Source organism: Vombatus ursinus, unplaced genomic scaffold (genome assembly GCF_900497805.2).
Source record: "Vombatus ursinus unplaced genomic scaffold, bare-nosed wombat genome assembly UNPS02014826.1, whole genome shotgun sequence".
Lineage (NCBI taxonomy): Eukaryota > Metazoa > Chordata > Mammalia > Diprotodontia > Vombatidae > Vombatus > Vombatus ursinus.
The window spans coordinates 4,951,443-4,974,524 of NW_020954604.1; the positions used below are offsets into that span (position 1 = coordinate 4,951,443).

General features: G+C 38.3%; 1 protein-coding gene across 5 annotated transcripts in view; it reads right to left on the reverse strand.

Annotated features, from left to right (window-relative positions):
• The window catches only part of ADGRF2 (adhesion G protein-coupled receptor F2), a 54,069-nt gene extending 31,921 nt beyond the window's left edge, over positions 1–22,148 (reverse strand). For all 5 annotated transcript variants that reach the window (XM_027838316.1, XM_027838313.1, XM_027838312.1 and 2 more), the window contains exons 1-2: positions 21,941–22,148; positions 6,587–6,686 (exon numbers count right to left, since the gene is read on the reverse strand). In XM_027838316.1, the coding sequence (XP_027694117.1) occupies positions 6,587–6,658 (72 nt within the window). In that variant the 5' untranslated portion in view covers positions 6,659–6,686; positions 21,941–22,148. The remainder of the gene's footprint in view (positions 1–6,586; positions 6,687–21,940) is intronic.
• Between the last annotated feature and the right edge of the window lie 934 nt (positions 22,149–23,082).

The following is a 23,082-nucleotide window of genomic DNA, read 5'->3' on the forward strand; positions in this document are numbered from 1 at the left end:
GAAGGAAGGAAGGAAGGAAGGAAGGAAGGAAGGAAGGAAGGAAGGAAGGAAGGAATGGAGGGAGAAAAACAAAATTCTTGTAACAAATATGCATAGTTAAATCAAATTCCCACATTGACCATGCCTGAAAATGTGTACGAAGTATGTGGTATAAAGGATGTCATCAAAGAAATGTAGGATCAAAAAAGATGAACCCATGGGAGCAAGAGAAAGCCTGCATATTTCATTGAGAATCTTATTGTAACAAGACAATGGAAAAAAGGCCTCCAGATTAGTGGGTAGACTACCGGTAATGAATTCTAGAAGAGATATCCAGAAGAGTAGCTCTAGATACACAAGCATGGAGGGTTATAATCAGCATCATTGGAGAGAATATTTGACATGGTCAGACCTGCGCTTTTGGAAAATCCCTTTGGCAGCTGAGTGGAAGATGAATTGGAGTAGGGAAACATTTAAGGCTGAGAACTAATCAGGAGGCTATTGCAATTATGGCAGGTGAGAGACGACCAGGGCCTAAATCAGGATGGTAACCCAATAATCAGAAGGAACAGAACAGGTGGGAGAGATATTGTAGATATAGAAATTACAAGATTTGACAAATTGTGAGGAGTAGAGGGTGATTTGTGGGTGACTGAAAAGGTAGTGCTGCCCTCTAATAAAGACGTTTGCAAGAGGGTGGGTGTTACAGGAAAGATAACTTAATGAGATCTATCATATAGATCACTGCAAATGATAATGAGGTCATCATTGCTTTTCCTAGATGACTGTTCCAGAAAAAAAAAACGAAAAAAGAGAGAGGAGATCTTACTAGCCCTTGCTCTTGAGCAAGGTGACAGAACCCAGGTGTCTGCCACATGTGACACTAGGAAGTGGAGGGGAGGGAGAAGAAGAAAGAATTTTGTCTTTTCGATTCATGTTCAGGCAGGATTAGGTTATAACCATATTGATGGGCCCACAAATGATAAGCTAGAGGTGGGAGAGGGTAGAGTGGGGAGTATTGAGTAATTATGGGTGAAGTGGATAGTGTAATTATTTTGGAGACAAGCCTGTAATTGACTATTATGAGGGAAAGGTGAGGTGCAATCCATCTTCTTACTCTCCTATTAGTTGAACATGCACCTCTAGAGTATACAGCCCTACCACAGCCCCCTGGGGATCAGGTTACAGCCCTGTAGGGATGCATGGTCTCTACTTTGGAGAACACTGTTTAATCAGACAATGTATAGTTATTTAAACATCTAGCAATGGAATATCTAATATAGTGTGCTTTAAAAAAAATCAAATTAACCAAAGGTTTATCTATTTTATCATTTTTTTCAAAGTTTTCTTACTTTCAATTTTATTAATATCTCCTTTGATTTTCAGAATTTCTAATTTGGCGTTTAATTGGGGATTTTTAATTTGTTCTTTTTCTAGCTTTCTTAGTTGCATGCCCAATTCATTGATCTGTTCTTTCTCTATTTTATTAATGTAAGCATAATCCCCTAAGAACTGCTTTGGCTGCATCCCACAAATTTTGGTATGCATCTAATATAGTCTGACATGAGATAGCATCAGGAAAAAACAACTGTGTATTCTCTGAATACTGGGCTCTTTTTGGCCAGATCCCACCCCATTGTACAAACAACATTTTAAACATCTTGAGGACAATATGATTCTCTCCAACTTCTTTTTCTTACCTCCTGCCCCCCATAAAGGCATAAGGCACAACAGACACCAAAGCCACAAAATAGAACCCCTAATATTATTTATTACTGTTCAGTGAATGAATGAATCCTAACTTCTGTGTATATGATTAGAGTCCACCAGTGGCTGAGGGAGGCATTTATGTATGTGGTTACTTCACACTTCACTCTTTCCCCATTTCTCTTGGAGGTAAGACTGAGTATTCCAAATGTTTCATCTTCCTGTTGAGGGCTTGAGGATCTTCCCTAAGCCCTGAAATACTATGTTCAGGTTCTGTCATCATATTTCAAAAAGGATAATGTCAAGCTGGACTGCATCACAAAGATGATGACCAAGATGATAAGGAGACCAGAGACCACGCCAAATGAGGATCTTCTGAAGAACCTGGGAAATTTAGTCTGAGAGAAGGCCTAGATGGGACATGGTAGCTGTCACACGTAAAAATAATTAGATTGTTCCATCTGACTCCAGAGTTGCAACAGATGCGGGCTGCGTGTTACTGAGAGGCAGATTTAGGCTTTCTGTAAGGAAAAATTTCCTAACATTTAGAACTTTCCAAAAGCAGAATAGGGTATCTTAGGAGGTAGAGGGTTCTTCCCCAATGGACATTTTTGATCACAAGTTGACTGATCACATGCAAGGGATGTTATAGATGTTGTACCCTGTTGAAGTACTGCTTGGACTGGACGACCTCTCAGATGCCTTTCAGCTCTCTATTACACATTTGGGGTCTGCAACCGATTGGCAAAGTTGATTTTTTTTAAAAAAGGAAAAAGATAAATGCTGGAAGGGCTATGGGAAAACAGGCACATTAATGCATTGTTGGAGCTATGAATGGGTCCAGCTATTCTAGAAAACAAACTGGAACTATTCCTAAAATTTACTTAGCTGTGCATATCCTTAGACCAAGTGATGGATCTGAGAAAAAGGAAAAGTGCCTATATGTACAAAAGTATTTATAGCAGCTCTTTTTGTTTTAACAAGGAGTTAGAAACAAAGGGGTACCCATCAAATGGGTAATGACTGAACAAATTATGGTATTCGAATGTGATGGAATATTATCGTAATGAAAGAAATGGCAGAACAGACAATTTCAGAGTAACCTGGGTCAACAGGTATAAACTGATGCAGAGCCAAAGAAGCAGAACCAGGATTACAATTTATATAATAACTGCATCATTGCAAAGACAAAACAATTTTGAAAGATCTACAAATTCAGATCAATGCAATGACCATTCACAATTCCAAGGACTGATGATTAAGCATGCTAATTACCTTCTGACAGAAAAGTGATGAATGCAGGGTGCAGAATAAGATATGTATTTTTGGACAGGCAACATGGAGTTTTGTTTTTTTTTTTCCTTTTTTTGCTCCTGTTACAAAGGTTTTATTTTTCTGGAGGTAGCAAGAGTTAGGAGGGCAAGAAAATAACTTTTTTCTTAATTGAAAAATGAAATGAAATTTGAAATCAGTGTAGTTATAACCTAACCATGCCTGACCATAAACTGAGAAGGCAAAATTCTGTCATCCTCACTACCCTCTAACCCCACGCCCTCCCACACCCATATAGATCACCTCACAAATGTAGCAGACACCTGGGTTCTAGGATCCTGCTTGAGAGCAATGTTTAGGAAGAACTCCCCTCCCCCTTTTCATTTTTTTTTCTGGGACAGAGAAAGTCATCCAGAATGAGCAAACCACAATTTGCAGTGATCTCTATGACAGATCTCATTATATTATCTTTCCCTTAAGACCTACCCCTCTTCCAAAAAAATTAAAATAAAATAAAATAAAATAAAATTCAGGATTTATCCAGACCTAAGAGGTAATTAGACAAGTGCATAAGTATAGTTGTAGTCACTCTCCACAGGTTGCTAATTTTAGGCCCCATTTATTTATCCATTTTACCAACATTTTAATGGTGAAAACATTGTGGACATAAAAGTCAGGAAAGAGCTGGAATCCTGGACCCAACACTGATGACTGCTCAGAAAACAGCAAAGCTGGGGCAGCTAGGTGGCGCAGTGGATAGAGCACCAGCCCTGAAGTCAGGAGGACCTGAGTTCAAATCCAGCCTCAGACCAAACACTTGACACTTACTAGCTGTGTGACCCTGGGCAAGTCACTTAACCCCAGTTGCTAAAAGTAAAAAAAAAAAAAAAAAAAATAGAAAACACCAAAGCTCCAGCACTCTGGAGTGTAAGCTTGCTGAACCTCCAGAGTAGCTGCTGGTCTAGATGCGGCAGGAAGAACAGAGCTTTGGGAGAACAAGAAGGAAGACTGGAAATGGTTGGTGATGGGATCTCAATAAGATCAGCTATCACAACACTAGTTAAGAACCATACCCCAAAACCAACACCTTGAATCATACTTGGAATTGAATTAGCATCTGGGATGGTTTATTTAAACAGGCCCCAGGAAGACAACATTGCATAAATCAGGTTCAGTTGCCAGTGGGTGGAGGAAATATGTTGTTTACCATAAGAGGTAGGAATAGTATCTCATTTAAGGAAGGGGCCTATACTACACCTTTGCCCAGTATGAATACTAGTTTGCTACAGTGGACCAGAAGGAAGTCATTACAGATTCTCCCTCTACAATCTATGCATTAGTCAAAATCCCCTGCCTGATGCTTATTGTGCTTATAGCCTCTTCAACCTTGTTAAACCAGCTGAGCTGCTTTCAGGTGGGGGAGAGAAACTAGTCAGCATCCAGAATCCCTTCTAATGGAAGGCAAACAGACTAGACCTACCTGGGAATGAGATCTGAAAATTCTCTATGAAAACAACTTCCCACATTTCTACCTTCTTAATGTGAGGTATTTAGAGATTATTTTACCTGTCCTCCAACCTCGTTACCAGTATTGGTGACCATAGGTGTAGCTGGTTGAAAGATAATGGTATTAAGGGTAGAAGCAGGGGCTATACCACAGCCAACAGAAGTTAGGAACCTCCTATGGTGCATCAAAAAGAAAAAGATGATTTGGAAGCCAAGGCTCTGGGTTCTAATCCTTAAGTAGAGAATGGCTGGGAAAATCATGAGGCATTGCTTTCTAAAACTAGTTTTATCACTAGGTGACTTTGGGCAAGTCACTTCCCCTCAATGAGAGACTTGGATTGGATCATCTAGAAAAGTCCTTCCCAGGTCTAAAATGCTATAACTATTATCTCTAATGTGGTTTTGTTCTATTACCTAAGTGAGAAAGTATTATTTCTATTAATAAAAAATGTTATGGTAATTAAACAATCCCCCATCTTTCACTCCTGACACAGCTGTCAGTAATTTATTGACTATCTCCTGGATCACCTGCACCCCTGTGAGTAGTTGAAGAGGTGTGATTATCCCTAATTTGCCTAATGAGGGCCTGGCTAGGAAAGAATAAAATAAAATGGCTAATAATAGAAAAAATGTGTTCCCTCAACCAAAAATAGAACCTAGGTTGAGAATGGGGGAGCTGGAAGGAGGGATACATGGGAAATAAATGTGATATAAAAATAGAAGAACTATAAAAAAATTTTCAAAATAGAATCCAGGGAATCTAGCTTCTCTATACATTCTGGCTTCCATAAGTCTCACTACTTCATGAAAATTACGAGTTTCAAAATACATTTCCATAAGGGAAAATGCTCATAGTCAACTCTCAATTAACAAAAGATTTATACTCTAGTTTGTGAATCATCTGTGTTTTGAGTTTCTCCTTCCACTACATCTTTTGATCATTTGATTGCTTATTGCTTATCCATCAAAAGACAGAGGAAAGAAAGGAGTAGAGATGTGCCTCCCCCAATCAAACACCTGTCAAGTATGTATATATGTGTGTACATATAGATAGACATATATGTGTGTATATATACATATACACACATATATGTATATATATATATATACATATACACATATATATGTGTGTGTATATATATATATATATATGGATTTCATTTATCTACACTGATTTCCTTAGTGTATGGATAGAACTGAAATCTAGCTATGGATGCAAAAGCTTAGATTTGATTTAATAATAGTTTACTTATTTGGGGGATGTGAGGATGGGGAGGGGTAAGGTGAGGGAAAGGAACAAACATTTATTAAGTACCTACTATATATCAGGCACTGTGCTAAGTGCTTTACAAATATTATGTCCTTTGATCTAAGCAAGTGTTTTACAGTAACAAAACAATTTCATACACATTTGAATCTCACAACAACCTGAGAGTTAGGTAACAGAAATAAAATTATAATCCCTACATCAACAGCCTGAAGTTTAGCTGATAGGCCATAGGGGTAGATCTTAAGGCTTATCCAAGATCATGGAGCTAAGGAATAGAGACAAATAGTGAGCATTTATAGGGTACTTTAAGATCTGCAAAGTGTTTTGCACTTGTTATCTCATTTGACTCTTAGAATAATCCTAGCTATAATTACCACCATTTTATAGATGAGGAAACTGAGGCAATGAACAGTTAAATGAATTGCCCAGGGCCACATGGCTAGTAAATGTCAGAGGCTGCTTTTCAACCAGGGTCTTCCTGATTCCAAGTCCAACACTCCTAGACAGAAATAGAAATAGTAGTACACTAGTAAATGTTTAACAATCAGGTCTCCCCCCCAAAAAAATAAAGGGTACGTACTTTTGAGTTTAATCTGCATTATTAACATTTTCTCTATCATTTTCTTTTGCCTAGACAATCAACAATACATCGAGCCTCTATTTGTAGCATTTGCCTAATTTCCAAGGTAGAAATGCTTTCAATGAAAATTTAACAGTAGGCTCTCAAGAGCTGTCCAGCTGACTCCATCACACCACCTAAAAGAACCCAGATCTTTGACTATTAATCCCAGGCTCTTTCCATTCTGCTACTGTATTTCTCATCCTCTCTTTTCCTCTCAGCCTTTGACTGACCTGGCAATGGGTTTTGCAGGATTCTGTGGATTGGAAAAACGCCAAGCAGGAAAGAAGAATCACTAAAGACATTGTTTCCACCCAGCTGACTTTCTTGTTTCTGTTAGGAAAAAAAAAAAAGTCTCTGAGTCACTGCTTTCCAAGTTCCATGCATCTGTCGAAGGAGAGGTTTATCAAGAATGAATTCTAAGCTTCAATGATCCTTCTATTCCCACCCTACAAAAAAGGAAAAAAAAAAAAAAGACAGATCAAGCCTACTTCTCCAGTTCCTCTGGGAGTCTGACTTCAGGAGGAGGCTATATAGAGTTGTGTTGGATCAGAAAGACTGACTTCTGCTGGGGATGAGGCAGCCCCCACCCTCACAGCCCTCTGGTGTTTACTCCTGTATGATATCTAAAACTGGAAACCCTCCAAGGGCAGCTGCTAAGCTGACTGTACTTCAGCTGCCAACCAATTATTAAAAATGCCTCAGATTTGAGGGGTATAAATGACAGTATGTGGGTGAGGATAGGACAGGGCGTGTAGCCATGCATAAGTGTCTGTCTACACGTGAGTGTTTAGCTAGACTATGTCTTCTAAACCAAGGCTTTTTAAGCTCAAGTACAGGAGTCCAAGAATTCAGATACGGAAAAAAATTAAATCTTTATTTTCATTAACTTCTAATTGAAATTCAGCATTTCCTTCGATTATGAATGTAAACAAAAAAACATTATTGTGAGAAAGAGTCTATGGGCTTCACCAAATTGCCAAAGGGGTCCACGTCATAATAAAGATTGAAGATCTTTGCCCTAGTCCAGAGGTTTCCCAAGTGGGTGATACCACCCCCTTTGGGGGTGCTAGAACAATCCATGGGGGTGGTAGTAGCCTCTGGTGCAATTGGGAGGCATTGAATAAAAATAAAGGGGGCAGTGGAAGCACAAGAAGAAAAGATAAGAAAAATTTGAAAAACCATTCATACATATTTCATCTATTGTGTAACAGAGTTTCAGGGATGGGGAACCTATGGCCTTAAGGCCACGTGTGGCCCTCTAGGTCCTCAAGTGTGACCCTTTGACTGAATCCAAACTTCACAGAACAGATGTTCCCCACTCCAGGTTAAAGTCATAATGATTACATTGTTTTCCAAATAAACACACAAAATGCAAGTTATAACTGATCAGTGGTCAAGTCTGTTGACAGGTCTTAACAAGAAAGTGTTGGCAAGTGAGCATATCTCAGATGGTTGGGAAGTCCATCATGCATTGGCAGGAATATGTGCATGTAATGACTTGTTTACAATACGATACTATACAGTTACATGATGCAATATCACATCATCAAAATTTCAATGCAGGAAAAAAACACAAATTTACAATAAATTATTAAATTTAAGATGTGTCATTTTTTAAAAAAAAATTTATGTATTTTTGAAATGACACAAATTAAAAAAAAACATTCAAGGGTTAAAGAAAGTAGATTTCCAGGGGGCACTAGGTAATTTTTGGGGTGGCAAGCCAAATAAATTTGGGAACTTCTGCTCTAGTCTAAAATGGCTTTAAGAGCCCATTTTGAACAAAAGGAGAATAGTAACTGCCACTTAACCATTACCCCAGTTTGCACCTAATTTACTGTTTCCTATAAAAAAGAAATGACTAAAGGAAAAAAGACATGATCACTATTTTCAAACACTTAAAAGGCCAACATTGGAAATAATAAAAGTAACAATGACTAATTACGTTCCTATAGCACTTTCAATGGTGTGTGTGTGTGTGTGTGTGTGTGTGTGTGTGTGTGTGTGTGTGTGTGTTTTGGTTTTGCTTTGAGACTAGGTCTCTCTATCTTGCCCAGGCTGGAAGGACAGCAACCATTCATGGACCTAGTCCCAACATTGGTTGACTTGAATGCTTTAACCTGCTCTGTTTTTTCCAGCTTGGGCTCCTGGAGGTCCATCATATTGTTGAAGGACTTAATGCAGAATCCAATCTGCTTTAGACCTACTGTAGCTTAAAATTCCCAAACTCAAGCACTCCTTCAGTAGGGAATACAGGCATGCACCACCATGCAAACCAGTGGCTAGTGCTTAGTTTTCCAAAACATTTTATCCATGGAAACCTAAGAAGTTGATTCTGAAAATATTATCTTCACTGCAAATGAGGGAACTGAGACTCAAAGAGATAATATCACTTGCCCACACTCACACAGTGAAGAGTACCAGAGGTGGGGCATGAATCCAGGTCTTCAGATTCTAAGACTAGTGCTGACTGAAAGAATCATTGGACTTGCTGTTCTTGATCCAAGAAGGTAGAACTAGTAATCAGCAGGTAGAGGTTACAAGGCCATACATTTTAGCTCAACAGCTCAAATTTTAGCTCAAGAAAGAACTTCTTAATAGTTAGAGTTGTCCAAAAGTGGAATTGGCCATGTTTTCATGAGATAGTGCCTTCTGCATCACCCATTATGGATGCTATTGAGAGTACTGATGCTTTAAGAAGAGGTCCGTAGGGACAGCTAGATGGCACAGTGGATAGAGCACCAGCCCTGGAGTCAGGAGGACCTGAGTTCAAATACGGCCTCAGACACATAATACTCACTAGCTGTGTGACCCTGGGCAAGTCACTTAACGCTGATTGTTTCACCCCCCCCAAAAAAGAGAGGTGGGACTAAAAGATCTTCAGGGTTCCTTCCAATGCTAAGGTTCTGTGCAAATATCTGGAAGTGTCTCCAAACGGAGTCATATCCTTACAGATACGTCAAAAAATTTCTTCAGATAATACTGGAAAAACTGATAATGTGACTGCTGTCATTGACAATGATATTTTATAGATCATGGATAGGGAAAGGTGCTACAGGCTCCTCATTTATTATATCATTATATCAAACGCCTCAATTTTCAAAAAAAATGGAAAAGAATAGAATCCACAAACTTTAGACCAGTGAACTTGATTCTAATGGCTGACACAATTCTAGAGCAAATTCTTAAAAATTATTTTTAAAATGATTAATGATAGTATAGAAAAGGAAGCCATAATCACCGAGTGAAGTGTGACTTCATCAAGATCAGGTCATGACAAACTAACTTAATTTCCTTTTTCGACAGAGTTACTAAACTGATCAATGAGAGGAATGCTGTAAATATGGTTTCCCTCAATTTCAGCAAAGCATCTGATAAAGTATGTCATGCTATTCTTGGAGAAAGGATAAAGAAATAGGTACCCAATTATGGTATGGTTGATTAGCCAGAATCAAAGAGCAGTTATTAATGGTTCAATGTTAACTTAGAAAGAGGTCTCCAGCAGAGGACCCCAGGGATTCTTGATTTCCCCTGTACTACTTAATAGTTCTATCAGTGACTTTGATAAAGTCATAGGTGATGTGCTTATTAAAACTGTAGATAACACAAAGCTAAGAAGGATACCTATCACAAAGGATGACAGAGTCAGGATCTGAAATGAAATTAACAGGCTAGACTAGGGGTGGGAAACCTGTGGCCTCGAGGCCACATGTTAACTTCTAGGTCCTCAGGTGCGGTCTTTTGACTGAGTCCAATTTTTACAGAATAAATCCTTTTATTAAGGAGATTTACTCTGTGAAGTTCGGATTCAATCAAAGGGCCTCACTTGAGGACCTAGAGGGCCACATGTGGCCTTGAGGCCTCAGGTTTCCCACCCCTGGGCTAGACTGTTACACAGAATATGATAAGATGAAAAGTAATCAGAATAAAGGGACAGCTAGTGTATAGAGTGCCAGGCCTGGAGTGAAGAAGACTCATCTTCATGAGTTCAAATCTGGCCTCAGACACTTACTAACTGTGTGACCCTGGGCAAGTCACTTAACCCTGTTTACCTCAGTTTTCTCATCTGTAAAATCAGCTAGAGAAGGAAATGGCAAGCCACTCCAGTATCTCTGGCAAGAAAACCCCAAATGGGGTCACAAAGAATCAAACATGACTGAAACAACTGCACAACCACCACAAATCAGAATAAATGTGAAGTCTTACTTTCGGCTCTAAAATTTGACTTCACAAGTACAAGAGAGGCAAAGTTAGGCAATGGTTCATCTGGGGAAAAAAAATCAGGAATAAAAGCAGTTTAGTGTCCTGTAATCTCAACATGAGTCAAAAGAGTGATTTGGCAGCCAAAAAACTGAAGGGATCTTAGGCTTTACCAAGAAAAGACTAGTTTCCAGAAATAAAGGAATGCTACTTCCATCACCCTCTACCCTCTCAGAACACATCTGGAGAATCATGTTTACTCATAGGTACCACAGTTTAGAAGAGACACAGAGAAGCTGGAAAGCATCCAGAGAAGGGCAACCTGGATGGTGAAGGGTGTCTATTTCATGCTATATGAAGAGTGGTTCAAGGAACAAAGGATGTTTTGCTTGGAGAAGAATTTGATAGTTTTGTTCAAATTTCTGAAGTATTGTCATGTGAAAGAATTTTTTACTATTTCTTCTTGGCCCCAGGAGGCAGAACCAGTAACAATGAGTAGAAGTTGTAAAAAGATATATTTAGGAACTACAATCAGAGCTATTAAAAAAAAAAAAAGGAGGATGGGTTGCCTCAAGAGATAGTCAATTCCCCTTCACTGGACATCTTCAACTAGAGACTGAGTAACCACATGTCAGATATTTTATAGGATTCTTTCCTGAGAAGAAATCGGATTAAATGGTTATTGGGATGCCTTCTAACTTTAAAATTCGGTGATTCTTGAAGAATGAAAGCCAAGAGCCTAAAAAGAAGGCTAAAGAAACCTCCATGATCAAATGCATTTATTGGTTGGCTTCTAATTTTTTTTAATGGGCTAATTTGTGGAGTGGGAATGACAGTTCCATACCCAGAAGAGAACAGCATTGGGAGTATATCCATAGGCAGGTTCTCAGGCACAAACTTTTATCATAATTTCTCGCTTGGGATACCAAACCTTTAAGAAAAAAAAATTGTTCATCTTTTAGTTGCAAAAGCACTGTACTGGGAATGAAAAAACCTGTCTCTAAATATGGCCTCTGTCACTGTCTTATATGATCTTGGGCAAATCACTTGCCCTCCCTGGGTTTATTTCCTCATTTATAAAGTGAGGGGGCTTGGATTAATAATAATAATAGCTAACATTTATATGGTGTCTACTATGTGCCAGGCACTGTGCTAAGTTATTATCATCTCATTTGATATATATCACTTGATCCTCAAAACAACCATGGGATGTAGGTGTTATTATCCCCATTTTACATATGAGGAAACTGAGGCAAACAGAGATTACAAGTTGCCCAGGGTCAAACAACTAGTAAGTGTCTGAGGACAGATTTGAACTCAGTTCTTCCTGACTCTAATCCAGGTGCTCTTTCCTCTGCTTCAGGTTTAGATGGTCCTCTATATCCCTGAGGTCCTTTCCAATTCTAGATCTAAATCAATCAATCAATTAGCCAACAAGCATTTATTATGTCCTTCCCATGTCAAACAATGCACTGGGAATATAAATAAAAATAAAAAGTACTCCTTTCTCTCAAGGAACTTACATCCTAATAGGAGAGAAAGCATGTCACATGCAAAATACATACAGAATAGAGAGAAGGTAGCTTTAGAACAAGGGATTTTAACTTTGTGTGCCATGGATCTGTTTGGCAGTCTGGTAAAGTCCGCAGACCCCTTCTCAGGATAATGTTTTTAAATAATTGAAGGAAGTGCCAAACTTCAGTTAGAACATAATGAAAACTAAGAAGTATTTTTTTTTCCATCCAAGTTTATGGACCCATGAAATCACTCCACAGACTCTTTAGGGGCTTATGGACCCCAGCTTGAGAACTCCAGCTTTAGAGGAAAAGGAAATAGCAGTAGAGAACAGGGACTGACAAAGGCTTCCAACAGCAAGTCACTCTTGAGTTAAGAGATAAGTCTTGAAAATCAATCCCTCCACACTTTCAAAATTGGGTTGTCCCCCTGCACAGAATTCTTTGCCTAATTTCATCATCTTAAATGTCATTTCCACCACTTCACCTGAGGAATTGTGTTCAAAAGCTTCACTGTCTTCAATGATGAGAACTGATGATTCTAGATATCTATCTAGATTCTAGATACAACTGATATTCTAGATGTATGCTCAAACCCATTGCATTTTGCATATATTCATTCTTCTTCCAGTTTTATGTAGTAAATATATTAAATTATATTTATATCAAATAATTTAACAAAATTGTATTTCCTATAATATTTAATATTACTATGATTATAAATTACACTGTGTGATATTTTGTGAATAATATAAAAATTTAATTTGATATTAAAAATACTCTTGAGATGATCCAGCTTGGGATCACACACCCAACTTTCTGCATTTTTGCTTTCATCTTCACCACTCTTCACTATTTTAAGAGGTAATATTATTTATGATTTATGACCATCCTCCATAATAATTGGAAAACAAGCTTATCTTTTGAACCAGTGTTGCTCTTGTTTGCCATGCCTTTTCCTTTTGCAAGGAGATCAAGTGCTTGTTTATAGGCTTTTGGGGTATCCTCATTGTGGTGACTGTTTTCCATTAGTTAAACTTCTCTAAGAAATGGTGATAATCAGAATCAATGTTTTTACTTGCATCCACTTCCCATTTTTCAGTCAGTAATTTATTTAAATTAACTGCAATGGACTTAAAATAGCACACCAAATATTCTTTCCTTCATCCTTTCTTCAAATATGGTATATAGTCAACTTTGACTCTAAGCAATCAATAGTGTGTCTGCACATAGACAACTGATTCAAAAATGACGCCTGCCTCAGTAACCAGGAGTTTCTTATCTGTTAAGATGTGGTCAATTTCATTTTTTGTGATGTTCTTCAGTATTTCTCATTTCCAGTGCTTTCAGATTCTCTTCTTAAAGAAAGCATTCATGTTATACAGATGTGAAGTATCCATGAAACCTAAGAGCATTTGGCCTCTTTCATTTCTTAGTCCCAAACCACATTTTCCAATATATTTTTCACTATTGACCTCTGTACCTAGTTTAGCACTGAAATAGCAGAGTATCAAGAAATAGGTATACATGATATTGTTTGAGGGATCCTGTCATGTTCTTCATGGAATTTCTCTATTTCTTTATCCTCTGAAATAGTTACTGATTGACACATAAACTCCAATTATGTTTGTACTTACACCCATCATAAGCACAACAAAATGACTAAATAGACCATGAACTGATGTTTCTTGCTGCCTTTGGTCACCCAACTCTACCTACTCTACCAACTAACTCTACGAACACCTTTATCCACTTTTGCTCCACAGAGATCCCATGAGTCATCCTTCCATTCACCTGAAACCTCTTCATGTTTTCTAATTTCAGTTATGGTAAGAATGTCAACCTGAACGTCAGTTCCTCCAGCCTTATCAGTTCTTTGATCGTTGGACATCTTGCATTTAGAGAACCAGTGGTTAAATTTATTCTTAAATGTGACTTTAAAAAGCATGATCCTTAGTACCTTGTGCTCCCTTTTCTACCACTCAGTCCCTGGGACCTCAAAAGCTTAAAGGGGCTACAAAGGGCTTGTTGTTCAGTCATTTCAGTCATGTCCAATTCTTCATGATTCCATTTGCGGTTTTTTTGGGAAAAGATAATTGGAGTGGTTTGCCATCTTCTTCTGCAGTTCATTTTATAGATGAGGAACTGAGGCAAACAGGATTAAGTGACTTGCCCAGGGTCACACAGCTAGTAAGTGTAGTAAGTGTAAGCTAGTAAGTAAGGCCAAATTTGAATTTGCTAAGATGAGTCTTCCAGGCCTAGCATTTTATCCACTGTGCTACTTAGCTGTCCCTACATAGGGCTAAGAGCCAATTAAAATTTGTCTTTCTTTTCTTGCGTTGTCATGGCCAAAGAATGCATCACTGAGTGACACAGTGGTGATGTCCCTGTCTTCACCCACTAGGTTGATCTCAAAAAAAATCAGAGAGAGTTTGTCAGCAACAGGATTGCATGGTAGAATCTGCCAAAAATTGCCTGTTCCAAGTAGATTTCAAGAAACTAATGCCACCTCCATGTCATGATGAAGCATTGAAGACTTTGTAAAAATTATCTAATAATTTATTAAGTGATTATTGTCTCCAAGACACTATACCAGCTACTGAGAAGATAAAGATGAAATAAGGCCTAGTCTTTTGCCTTCAAGGAGCTTACATTCTAATAGGGAACATAAGAGACGTATAAAGATAACTATAATCACATAACAGAATGTCATCATTTCAAAGGAGAGATCCAGATAAAAGTGCTTTGAAAAATTTGAAGAGGGAAACATTATGTCCAGCTAGGAAGATCAGAAATAGTTTTATGGCAGGGAGTGCCATTTAAGCTAGACTTCAAAAAGGCAAATATCTTCATGTTTCTATAGTTCATAGTGCCCTAATCATAAGATGACAGAACTTGGAGCTAGAAAGGATATTAGGGATCATCTACTCCAACCCTCTCATTTTACAGGGGAGAAAACCAAGACCCAAAGAGTTGAAATGATTTGTCCAAAATCACACAAGTAGCTGTGATCACACATTCTGTCCTGGTCAGGCCGCATATGGGATAATGCCTTGAGTTCTGGGCAACACATTGTAGGAAGAGTATCAACAAGCTGCAGAGCCACCCAAGGGGTGCAACCGGAAGGGCAAGGGAACTAGGAACCTTCCTTTGTGATAACTGGTTGAAGAAATAGTAAAGAATTGCAGAAGGGATGATAGCCATCTTCAAATATCTGAAAAGTTGTTATACCAAAGAAGGATCAGAATTATTTTGATTATCTCCAAAGAGTAGAACTGGGCACAATGGGTGGAAGTTGTGGAGAGGTAGACTTCAACTTGATATAAAAAAATTTTCTTTTTTTTAATTTAATATTTTGTTTTCCCCAATTACACATAAAAACAATTTAAACATTTTTTAAATTATGAGTTCCAAATTCTCTCCCTCTCTCACCTCCTTCCCCCATTGAGAAGGCAAGTAATTTGACACAAGATATACACATGTAGTCATGCAAAACACATTTCCATGTAAGTCATGCTGTGAAAGAAAATGCAGACAAAAAAAATACCAAGAAAAATAAAGTAAAGGAAAAATATCTTCAATCTGCATTCAAGATCTACCATTTCTTTCTCTGGAGATGGACTGCACCTTTCATCATAAGTCCTTCAGAATTGTCTTGGTTCATTGTATTGCTGAGAATTGCTAAGTTTTTCACAGTACCTCATCATACAACATTGCTGTTATTGTGTACAATGTTCTCCTGGTTCTGTTCATTTCACTTTGCATCAGTTTTCCAGTTTTTTCTGAGAGCATCCTGCTTGTCATTTCTTATAGCACAATAGTATTCCATCATAATCATATACAACAGCTTGTTCAGCCATTCCCCAAATGATGGACATTTCCATCAGTTTCAATTCTTTGTCACCAATAAAAGAGCTATCATAAATATTTTTGTACATATAGGGCCTTTTCTCATTTGTTTTTTATCTCTTTGAATTATAGACCTAGGAGTGGTATTCCTTGGTCAAAGGGTATGGATAATAGAAAAATTTCTTAACAACTAAAACTATCTGTCCAATCCATATGTAGTCAAAGGATATAAATGAACCAGCTATCTTCAGAGGAAGAAATCCAAACTATCAACAGCCATACGAAAAAATTATTTAAATCAGAGGTATCAAACATGAAACCTACAGGCAGCATTCAGTTCTCCACAGCTAGAACCAGATTAAAATGTAATTAGAAAACATTTAACAAAATAAATAAAAATGCAATAAAACATAGACAATGTTGCTCTGTGGTTTTCTAAATCAATATGCAGCCTACAAAGATTTTTATGTATGGTTTAGTGGTCCTTCCTTATATTTGTTCTAAATCACAAGAATTAGATTGATGCAAAAGAAAACAAGGCTGAGATTCCACCTCATACCTGTCAGATTGGCAAAGCTGATGAAGAAGGAAAATGAGAAATGTTAGAGAAGCTGTGGGAAAACAGGAACATTAATGTATTGTTAGTAAAAGTGAAGTGGTCTAACCATTCTGGAGAGCATGTTGGAACTGTGCCCACCCAATAAGCTACTACATGTGCATATTCTTTCACCTAGTGATATCATACTAGTTCTATAACTGAAAAAGATCAAAGTAAAAGGACCCAAATGTACAAAAAAAAATTTATAGTTGCTTTTTTGTGATGGCAAAGAATTGAAAATTGAGGGTGTACTCATCAATTAAGGAATGGCTGAACAAGCTATGATATATAAATGTGATAGAATAATATTGTGCTATTAGAAATATGAAGGGGATAGCTTCAGTCAAACCTAGGATGATTTGTATGAACTGAAGCAGAATAAAGTGAGCAGGACCAATAAAAAATTAATACAATAAAATAATATAAAGACAAACATCTTTGAAAGACTTAGTAACTCTGATCAAACCAATAACCAATCAAAATTCCAGAGGACTCATGAAGAAAAATGTCATCCACTTCCAGAGACAGAGCTGACAGATTTAGAGTGTAGACTGAAACTTTTTTTTTTTTTTTTGGCCATTTGGCCATGCAAGAATTTGTTTTGCTCCTCCATACTTGTTTGTAATGGGGACTTTGTTTTCTTGTTTTCTCAGTAAGGTTTGGAAGTAGGGAAGTGGGAGGAAGAGAAGGCAGATTTTGTTGATTTAAAAAATAAAATTTAATTACAACAAAATTAATAAGTAGAACTATCCAAAAACAGAGGTCTTCAAGTGGAAAATGGGTTGAATGATTACTTTTCTACGATATCATAGAGGCAATTCTTGGTCAGTTATAAAACATAGTAGATACCTCCTGGGATCCCTCCCAAAGCTGAGATTTCTGTGAGTCTAAGTAGCAAATTCCTATTTTTCTCTGAGCAGTCAGGCAAGGAACACAGTGAAAAGAGGGAAGTATCCATGTTGCAATCAGGGAGACCAAGTGACGAAGCAAACAAGGACAACCCCACCATATTCAAAGTTGTGGTTTCTTCCTGGTACACCACCTCTGGCTTTTGAGTCAGAAATTCTAGCTAGCTGTTTTGCATTAAAGCAGGTCACCCCAGCCAAGTTTCAAGCTGATGGTTTCAAAGACAGATGGCATTCTGGCATGCAAGGACAGGTGGAACTGGAATACACTTTAGAAAAAGGCAATTAAAGATAAAAAATTGGTATCTTTTGGAGACCCCCTCACCCCAGGCTCAGAACCCCCTATTTTATCATTGCATTAGCCCATAGAAACATCCCCTAAGGATTGAGCAACTTGCCCTTCAAGACTCAGAAGGAGATACAGAGCTAAGGAAGTATTGGGGAACCCTTCATCCTGGCTTGACCTAGAGCAGCTGCTTCAACCAAACCCTCCTTCCCTCCTTACCCAGGACTAATGGGGGACTTGCAAGCAAGTGCCTTATTGGAGCTGACGAGAAGACTGTCTCTCCCATTCTCCCAAAGAAGGGCCCAGACATCTACCTTATAAATGGCAACCTTTAAGATTTTACAGTCTTCTAGGAGACAATGAGAGGGAAAGGATGATCAGAAATAGACTGTTTAAGTGTTAAGGTGATACCTTAACTTTAATCCTCTTACATTCCATTTAAAAAAAAATCCTTTAAAATCAGATTCTAGGAATTTCAGGCACCACCACAGGCTAGTGGTGAAGATGCCTCGGTTGAAGGGAAGGAAGAGGACCTTTCAATTTCCTTCAGATTAGTTAATACAGGCTCATAGGCAGCTATCCACTAGGTCCATGGGTTACCAGAATAATAATGTTGATGATAGTTAGCATTTATATAGTGCTTTAAGGTTTGCAAAGCATTTTAATAATAATAGTGCCAGGCATCATGCTTAATACTTTACAATTATTATCTCACTTGTTATAACAACCCTGGAAGGTTTAGGGGGTTTTCCCCCAATTTTATTATCCCCATTTTTCACATAAGGAAACTAAAGCCCCAAAGGTTAGGTGACTTGCTCGGAGTCACGTAGTAAATGTCTGTGTCTAGATTTGAACTCAGATCTTCTTGACTCCAGGTTTATCATTCTATCCACTATACCACCCTTAAAATGTATGGGCAAAGTCATCCCTAATAGTATCACTAATTATGTATAAGTCATCTTGTATAAGGCACCTCCCTTCCATAAACACACACACACACACACACACACACACACACACACACACAGCCCTGCTGCCACTATTTTTACTCAGGTGAAAATGGGCTTAGATTCCTCATCTGTAAAATCAGGGGTCTGGTGATATCCAAGGTCTTCTCCAGATCTATAGCCTGTGATTCCATAATCACAGTTTCTGAGAGACGGCTATAGTTGTGGGACCTTTGGAGAGGTGGGGCAGAGTGACTTATATTATATGCTGACATTCCTAAATACTGTCTCTGGTTTTTTGTTTGTTTTTAAACTGAAATGGAATGACTAGGGTCTTTTTTGGCCTTTCACACAAACAGATGATAAATTATGGCTTGATATCAATCAAGTATGGAAACCCAACCTACTACAAGATAGGTTTATGATGACACTATATTTGCTTTAAGCAATAGATATATTTCTGGTTTAATCAAGAACAATGTTCTCATTGTTGCATTCTTTTGAAGTAGTCACCACTTGAGAAATGGGCACCATAAGCAATGATAGCCTTCAGTATCACCACACTTGATGCCACTAATTTAGTTTTTTGGAACATATTCTATATTTGTGACCAGGGAAGGCACTGGATTTCCAACTCTTTATGCCTCATTAAAAAGCAAAGTGTAAACAAAATAGGACTTCATCTATTGATGAATGGATGAATAAATTGCGGTAAATTAATGTAATGGAATATTATTACCCCATAAGAAATAATGAATATAAGAATTCAGATAAACACAGAAAAACTTATAGGTATCAATGCAGAATGAAGAAAACAAAACCAAGACTATATACATAATGACAGCAATAATGAAAATAAAAACAGAACTAAAAGGCTATCAAATTCACATTAATTGTGTTGCCCAATCTTGGTCTCAAACAACAGATAATGGATGGATGATTGTCTCTTTCCAGCTAAAAGGTAGAGAGCTTTAAGGTGGGATTGATACATATGCTGTCAGATAAGGTCATTTGTTGATTGAGTATTGTGTAACTATTTCTTTGTTGCAGGGGAGGATTCAATGGGTAGAAGTGATGAGGAATTACTAAAATGTAAAAGAAAAAGAGAGAAAGAGAGAATAAAAAAAGTATAACTTCTAGAAATGTTGCTTGCTTCATGGAGGATAATAAAACTGAGTTCAATAAACACTAACTGCCTTGACTACTAGGGATACTAAGGTGAGCTATGATAAAGATTCTGCCTATAAGAAGCTCATAATCTAATGGATAAAATGACATAAATAATTACGACACAAGGCAGAATGTGATAAGTGCACAAAGGTACAATTACAAACTGTGCCAAAAGTAAGGTACAGTCCCACAGGGGTGGGGAACTTGTGGCCTCAAGGCCACATGTGGCCTTCTAGGTCCTCAAGTATGGCCCTTTGACCAAATCCAAACTTCACAGACCAAATCTCCTTAATAAAAGGATTTGGACTCAGTGAAAAGGCCATAGCCAAGGACCTAGAAGGCCACATGTGGCCTCGAGGCCACAGGCTCCCCACCCCTGGCTCAGTAATATAATTATTTAGAAAGACAGAGAGTGTGGATATAACAAGCAATTGATGAAGAAGACTTTTGGCTCAAGTTGGTCTGAAATGGAAAACTTGGCAACCTTCCAAACCTACATTTTAATATGTTTGGATATATTCCACTGAAAAATACCTACATTGGCCTTCTATAAACTAAAAGAAAACAAAAGCTAAAAAGATGAGATTCTGAGCAAGTCCTTTAATCTCTGTGCTTCGTTTTCTCCATCCATAAAATGAGAGGTTGGACTCAATGACCTCTAAGGTCACTTCTAGCTCCAAATCTTTGACCCTAGAAAATTTTATCTTTCCCTTAATCTAAACATTTACTGTAAGAGAAGTAAGGAGGTATATCATTACACCACTGGACAGCAGCTCGGCTTGACAAAGAGGCTAGCCGTCTGAAATGGAAAGGCTACAAAAGTCTGACAACACGATACTTTGAACAAAGGCAGGGTTATGCTTGAACTTCTATGTATTCAGGTGCAAACAAGAGTTTAAGGGATTTATTAAGTGAAATTAACCTGAGATATAGACTCATAGAATGATAGTGCTAGCAGGGGCCTTAGAATCCCTTCTAAGCCCCTCACTTTACAGGTGAGGAAACTTAAGCTCACCTACATCACTTAAGTGATTTGTTGCACATCACACAATTAATTCATGACAGGCTGGAACTAGACTAGACCCAAAACCAGGACCCAGATCTCTTAACTGGGTAGAATCCAGAGTTCTACCCCAGTACACCACACTGCCTCTAAGTTAGATTCTTCTAAAATAAATAGAATGTGAAGCTAGGTTTATAAACCAAGGGAAAAGGAGGTCTATGGTATTAACTATCTGTGGGACTTTGGGTAAATCCATTACTTCTCTAGGCCTCGTTTTCCTCATCTGCAAAATGAGAACATTAGACTGATGGCTCGCTGTTCTAGATTTCTGGTCCTATCAATTAGGTCCCAACTTCTTTTTGGGGGAAAATCTGAATAGAGGAAAGATTTCCTGAAAACAAGGATTGGAAGGACCACAGGCTACTAAGGAGCAATGCGGACTTGCTACCCTGATGATCTTTAAAAGGGAGAATGGAGAGGGGAGAGGGAAGATGAGGAGGAGAGAGAGAGAGAGAGAGAGAATGTGAGAGAGAGAGAGAGAGAGAGATATTTTCATCTATTCTATTTGGGGTGGTTTGTGTAATCTTGTCCAAAGGTTAATCTGTCAATATCCCATCACTTCTCAATGTGTCTTTTAGCCTTATGATTCTCTGATAATGAGCTAAGATTGTGGAGGGGAGAAGTTACACCCTTTGGTGGCCTATTTGGAGCAAAGTAACAAACCAGGCTGATTATCTTCTCAATTTGCACTTTGTCACTTGGTGGTCATCAAAAATATCTCACATCCTTCCATGGCCTCAATTCTCTGAAATTGGGAGGTGGTGTGACACAAGATGAAAGAAAAGAAAACGAGGCAATAGAACTCTTGAGTTCTAATGAGGGAGGGGAGGGACAGAGGATCATAAAGGATGCTCTTGATCAGTCCTTAGAAGTTGCTTCAAAGTGTTCCAATTCTCTGTTAATGTTTGTGGACAAATACGATTTTATGCATATAATTAAATATCAATTTCTCAAAGTTGTACCATAGTGGTATCACATAATTAGGTTCTCCTTGTACCCATTTTTATCCAAAAAAGGCACTGAGGCAAGAAAAGTAAAGGGATGCTACTCACAGTCTGGGAAAAGACAGAAAATTTCAGCAGTCAGTTGCTTCCTTCCCCTTCACCTCTTATCATCTCTTGTTTGGAGTGAACAACCAGAAATCTTGTTTCTTGAAGCCATCCCTCCTGCTCTAAAGGCAGGTTCCTGGTCTGATCTGAGCTGTCCAGACAAAAGTACTACACAAAGTCAAGCAGGCACACACATGTGGGCATACACAGCTGTATCTTGATGGACTGGTATTCCTTGGGAATGATTCTAGTAGCAGGGGAATGAGGAAGGTGGGGCATGGGGTGTCAAATAGTGGGTGACTCACACACTAGGTGATGAACACAGACTCTCACAGAAATTACAGGTTTCCTTCTTTGGCAAGGGGCCCAGAAGCGGTAGTGACAGAATCTATAATATTTGGCAAGCTATCATCAACCCTGGCAGAAACTGTCATCAACCTAAGAAGAGTGGGTTAAGTGTCTGAGCAGGAGTCAGAAGTTCCAAATTTCTCTAGGGTGGTTCCGTCTAGGGTTTATGCATTCAATACTTATTAAGCACCTACTCTGTACCAGGCCCTGTGTTAGGTACTGGGAAAGTCCTTGACCTTAAGGAGCTGTCTTGATTGAGGACAGAGTGAATGCAAACTTACCTACCACACTGTATCTAAATGGTTCCATACACTTAGATGGGACTTTCAGATTCTCATCCCATCCATCTATCCCACTCAGGCCATGTCTGCTACTTTCCCTCTGCCTCATTACCCACCTCCACCTCAATCAATGTCCTCCCCATTTTCTACTTTTTGGTCAGGACATAGTAAGCAAATCAGTTGGTTCTGGTGAGAACATATCAACTAACTGCCCCTTTGTCTGGCTACCACACCTCTTTCTCTTGTTAAAATATAAGCTCCTTGAGGGTGGGGACTAGATCACCCTTCTCTATTTGTATCCCCAGTGCTTAGCACAGTGCCTGCACACTATACATTAAATGTATATATAATATACACGTTTGCATTCAAAATTGCTACTGGAAAAGCAGTCTTGGTATTAATCTTGACTCTTCACTCTCCCTCATCCCACACATTCAACAGGTAGTCAAATCTTGTCATTTCTATCTCCACAGTATATTTTGCAACCATCTCTTCTCTACACTCATAACTGAGACA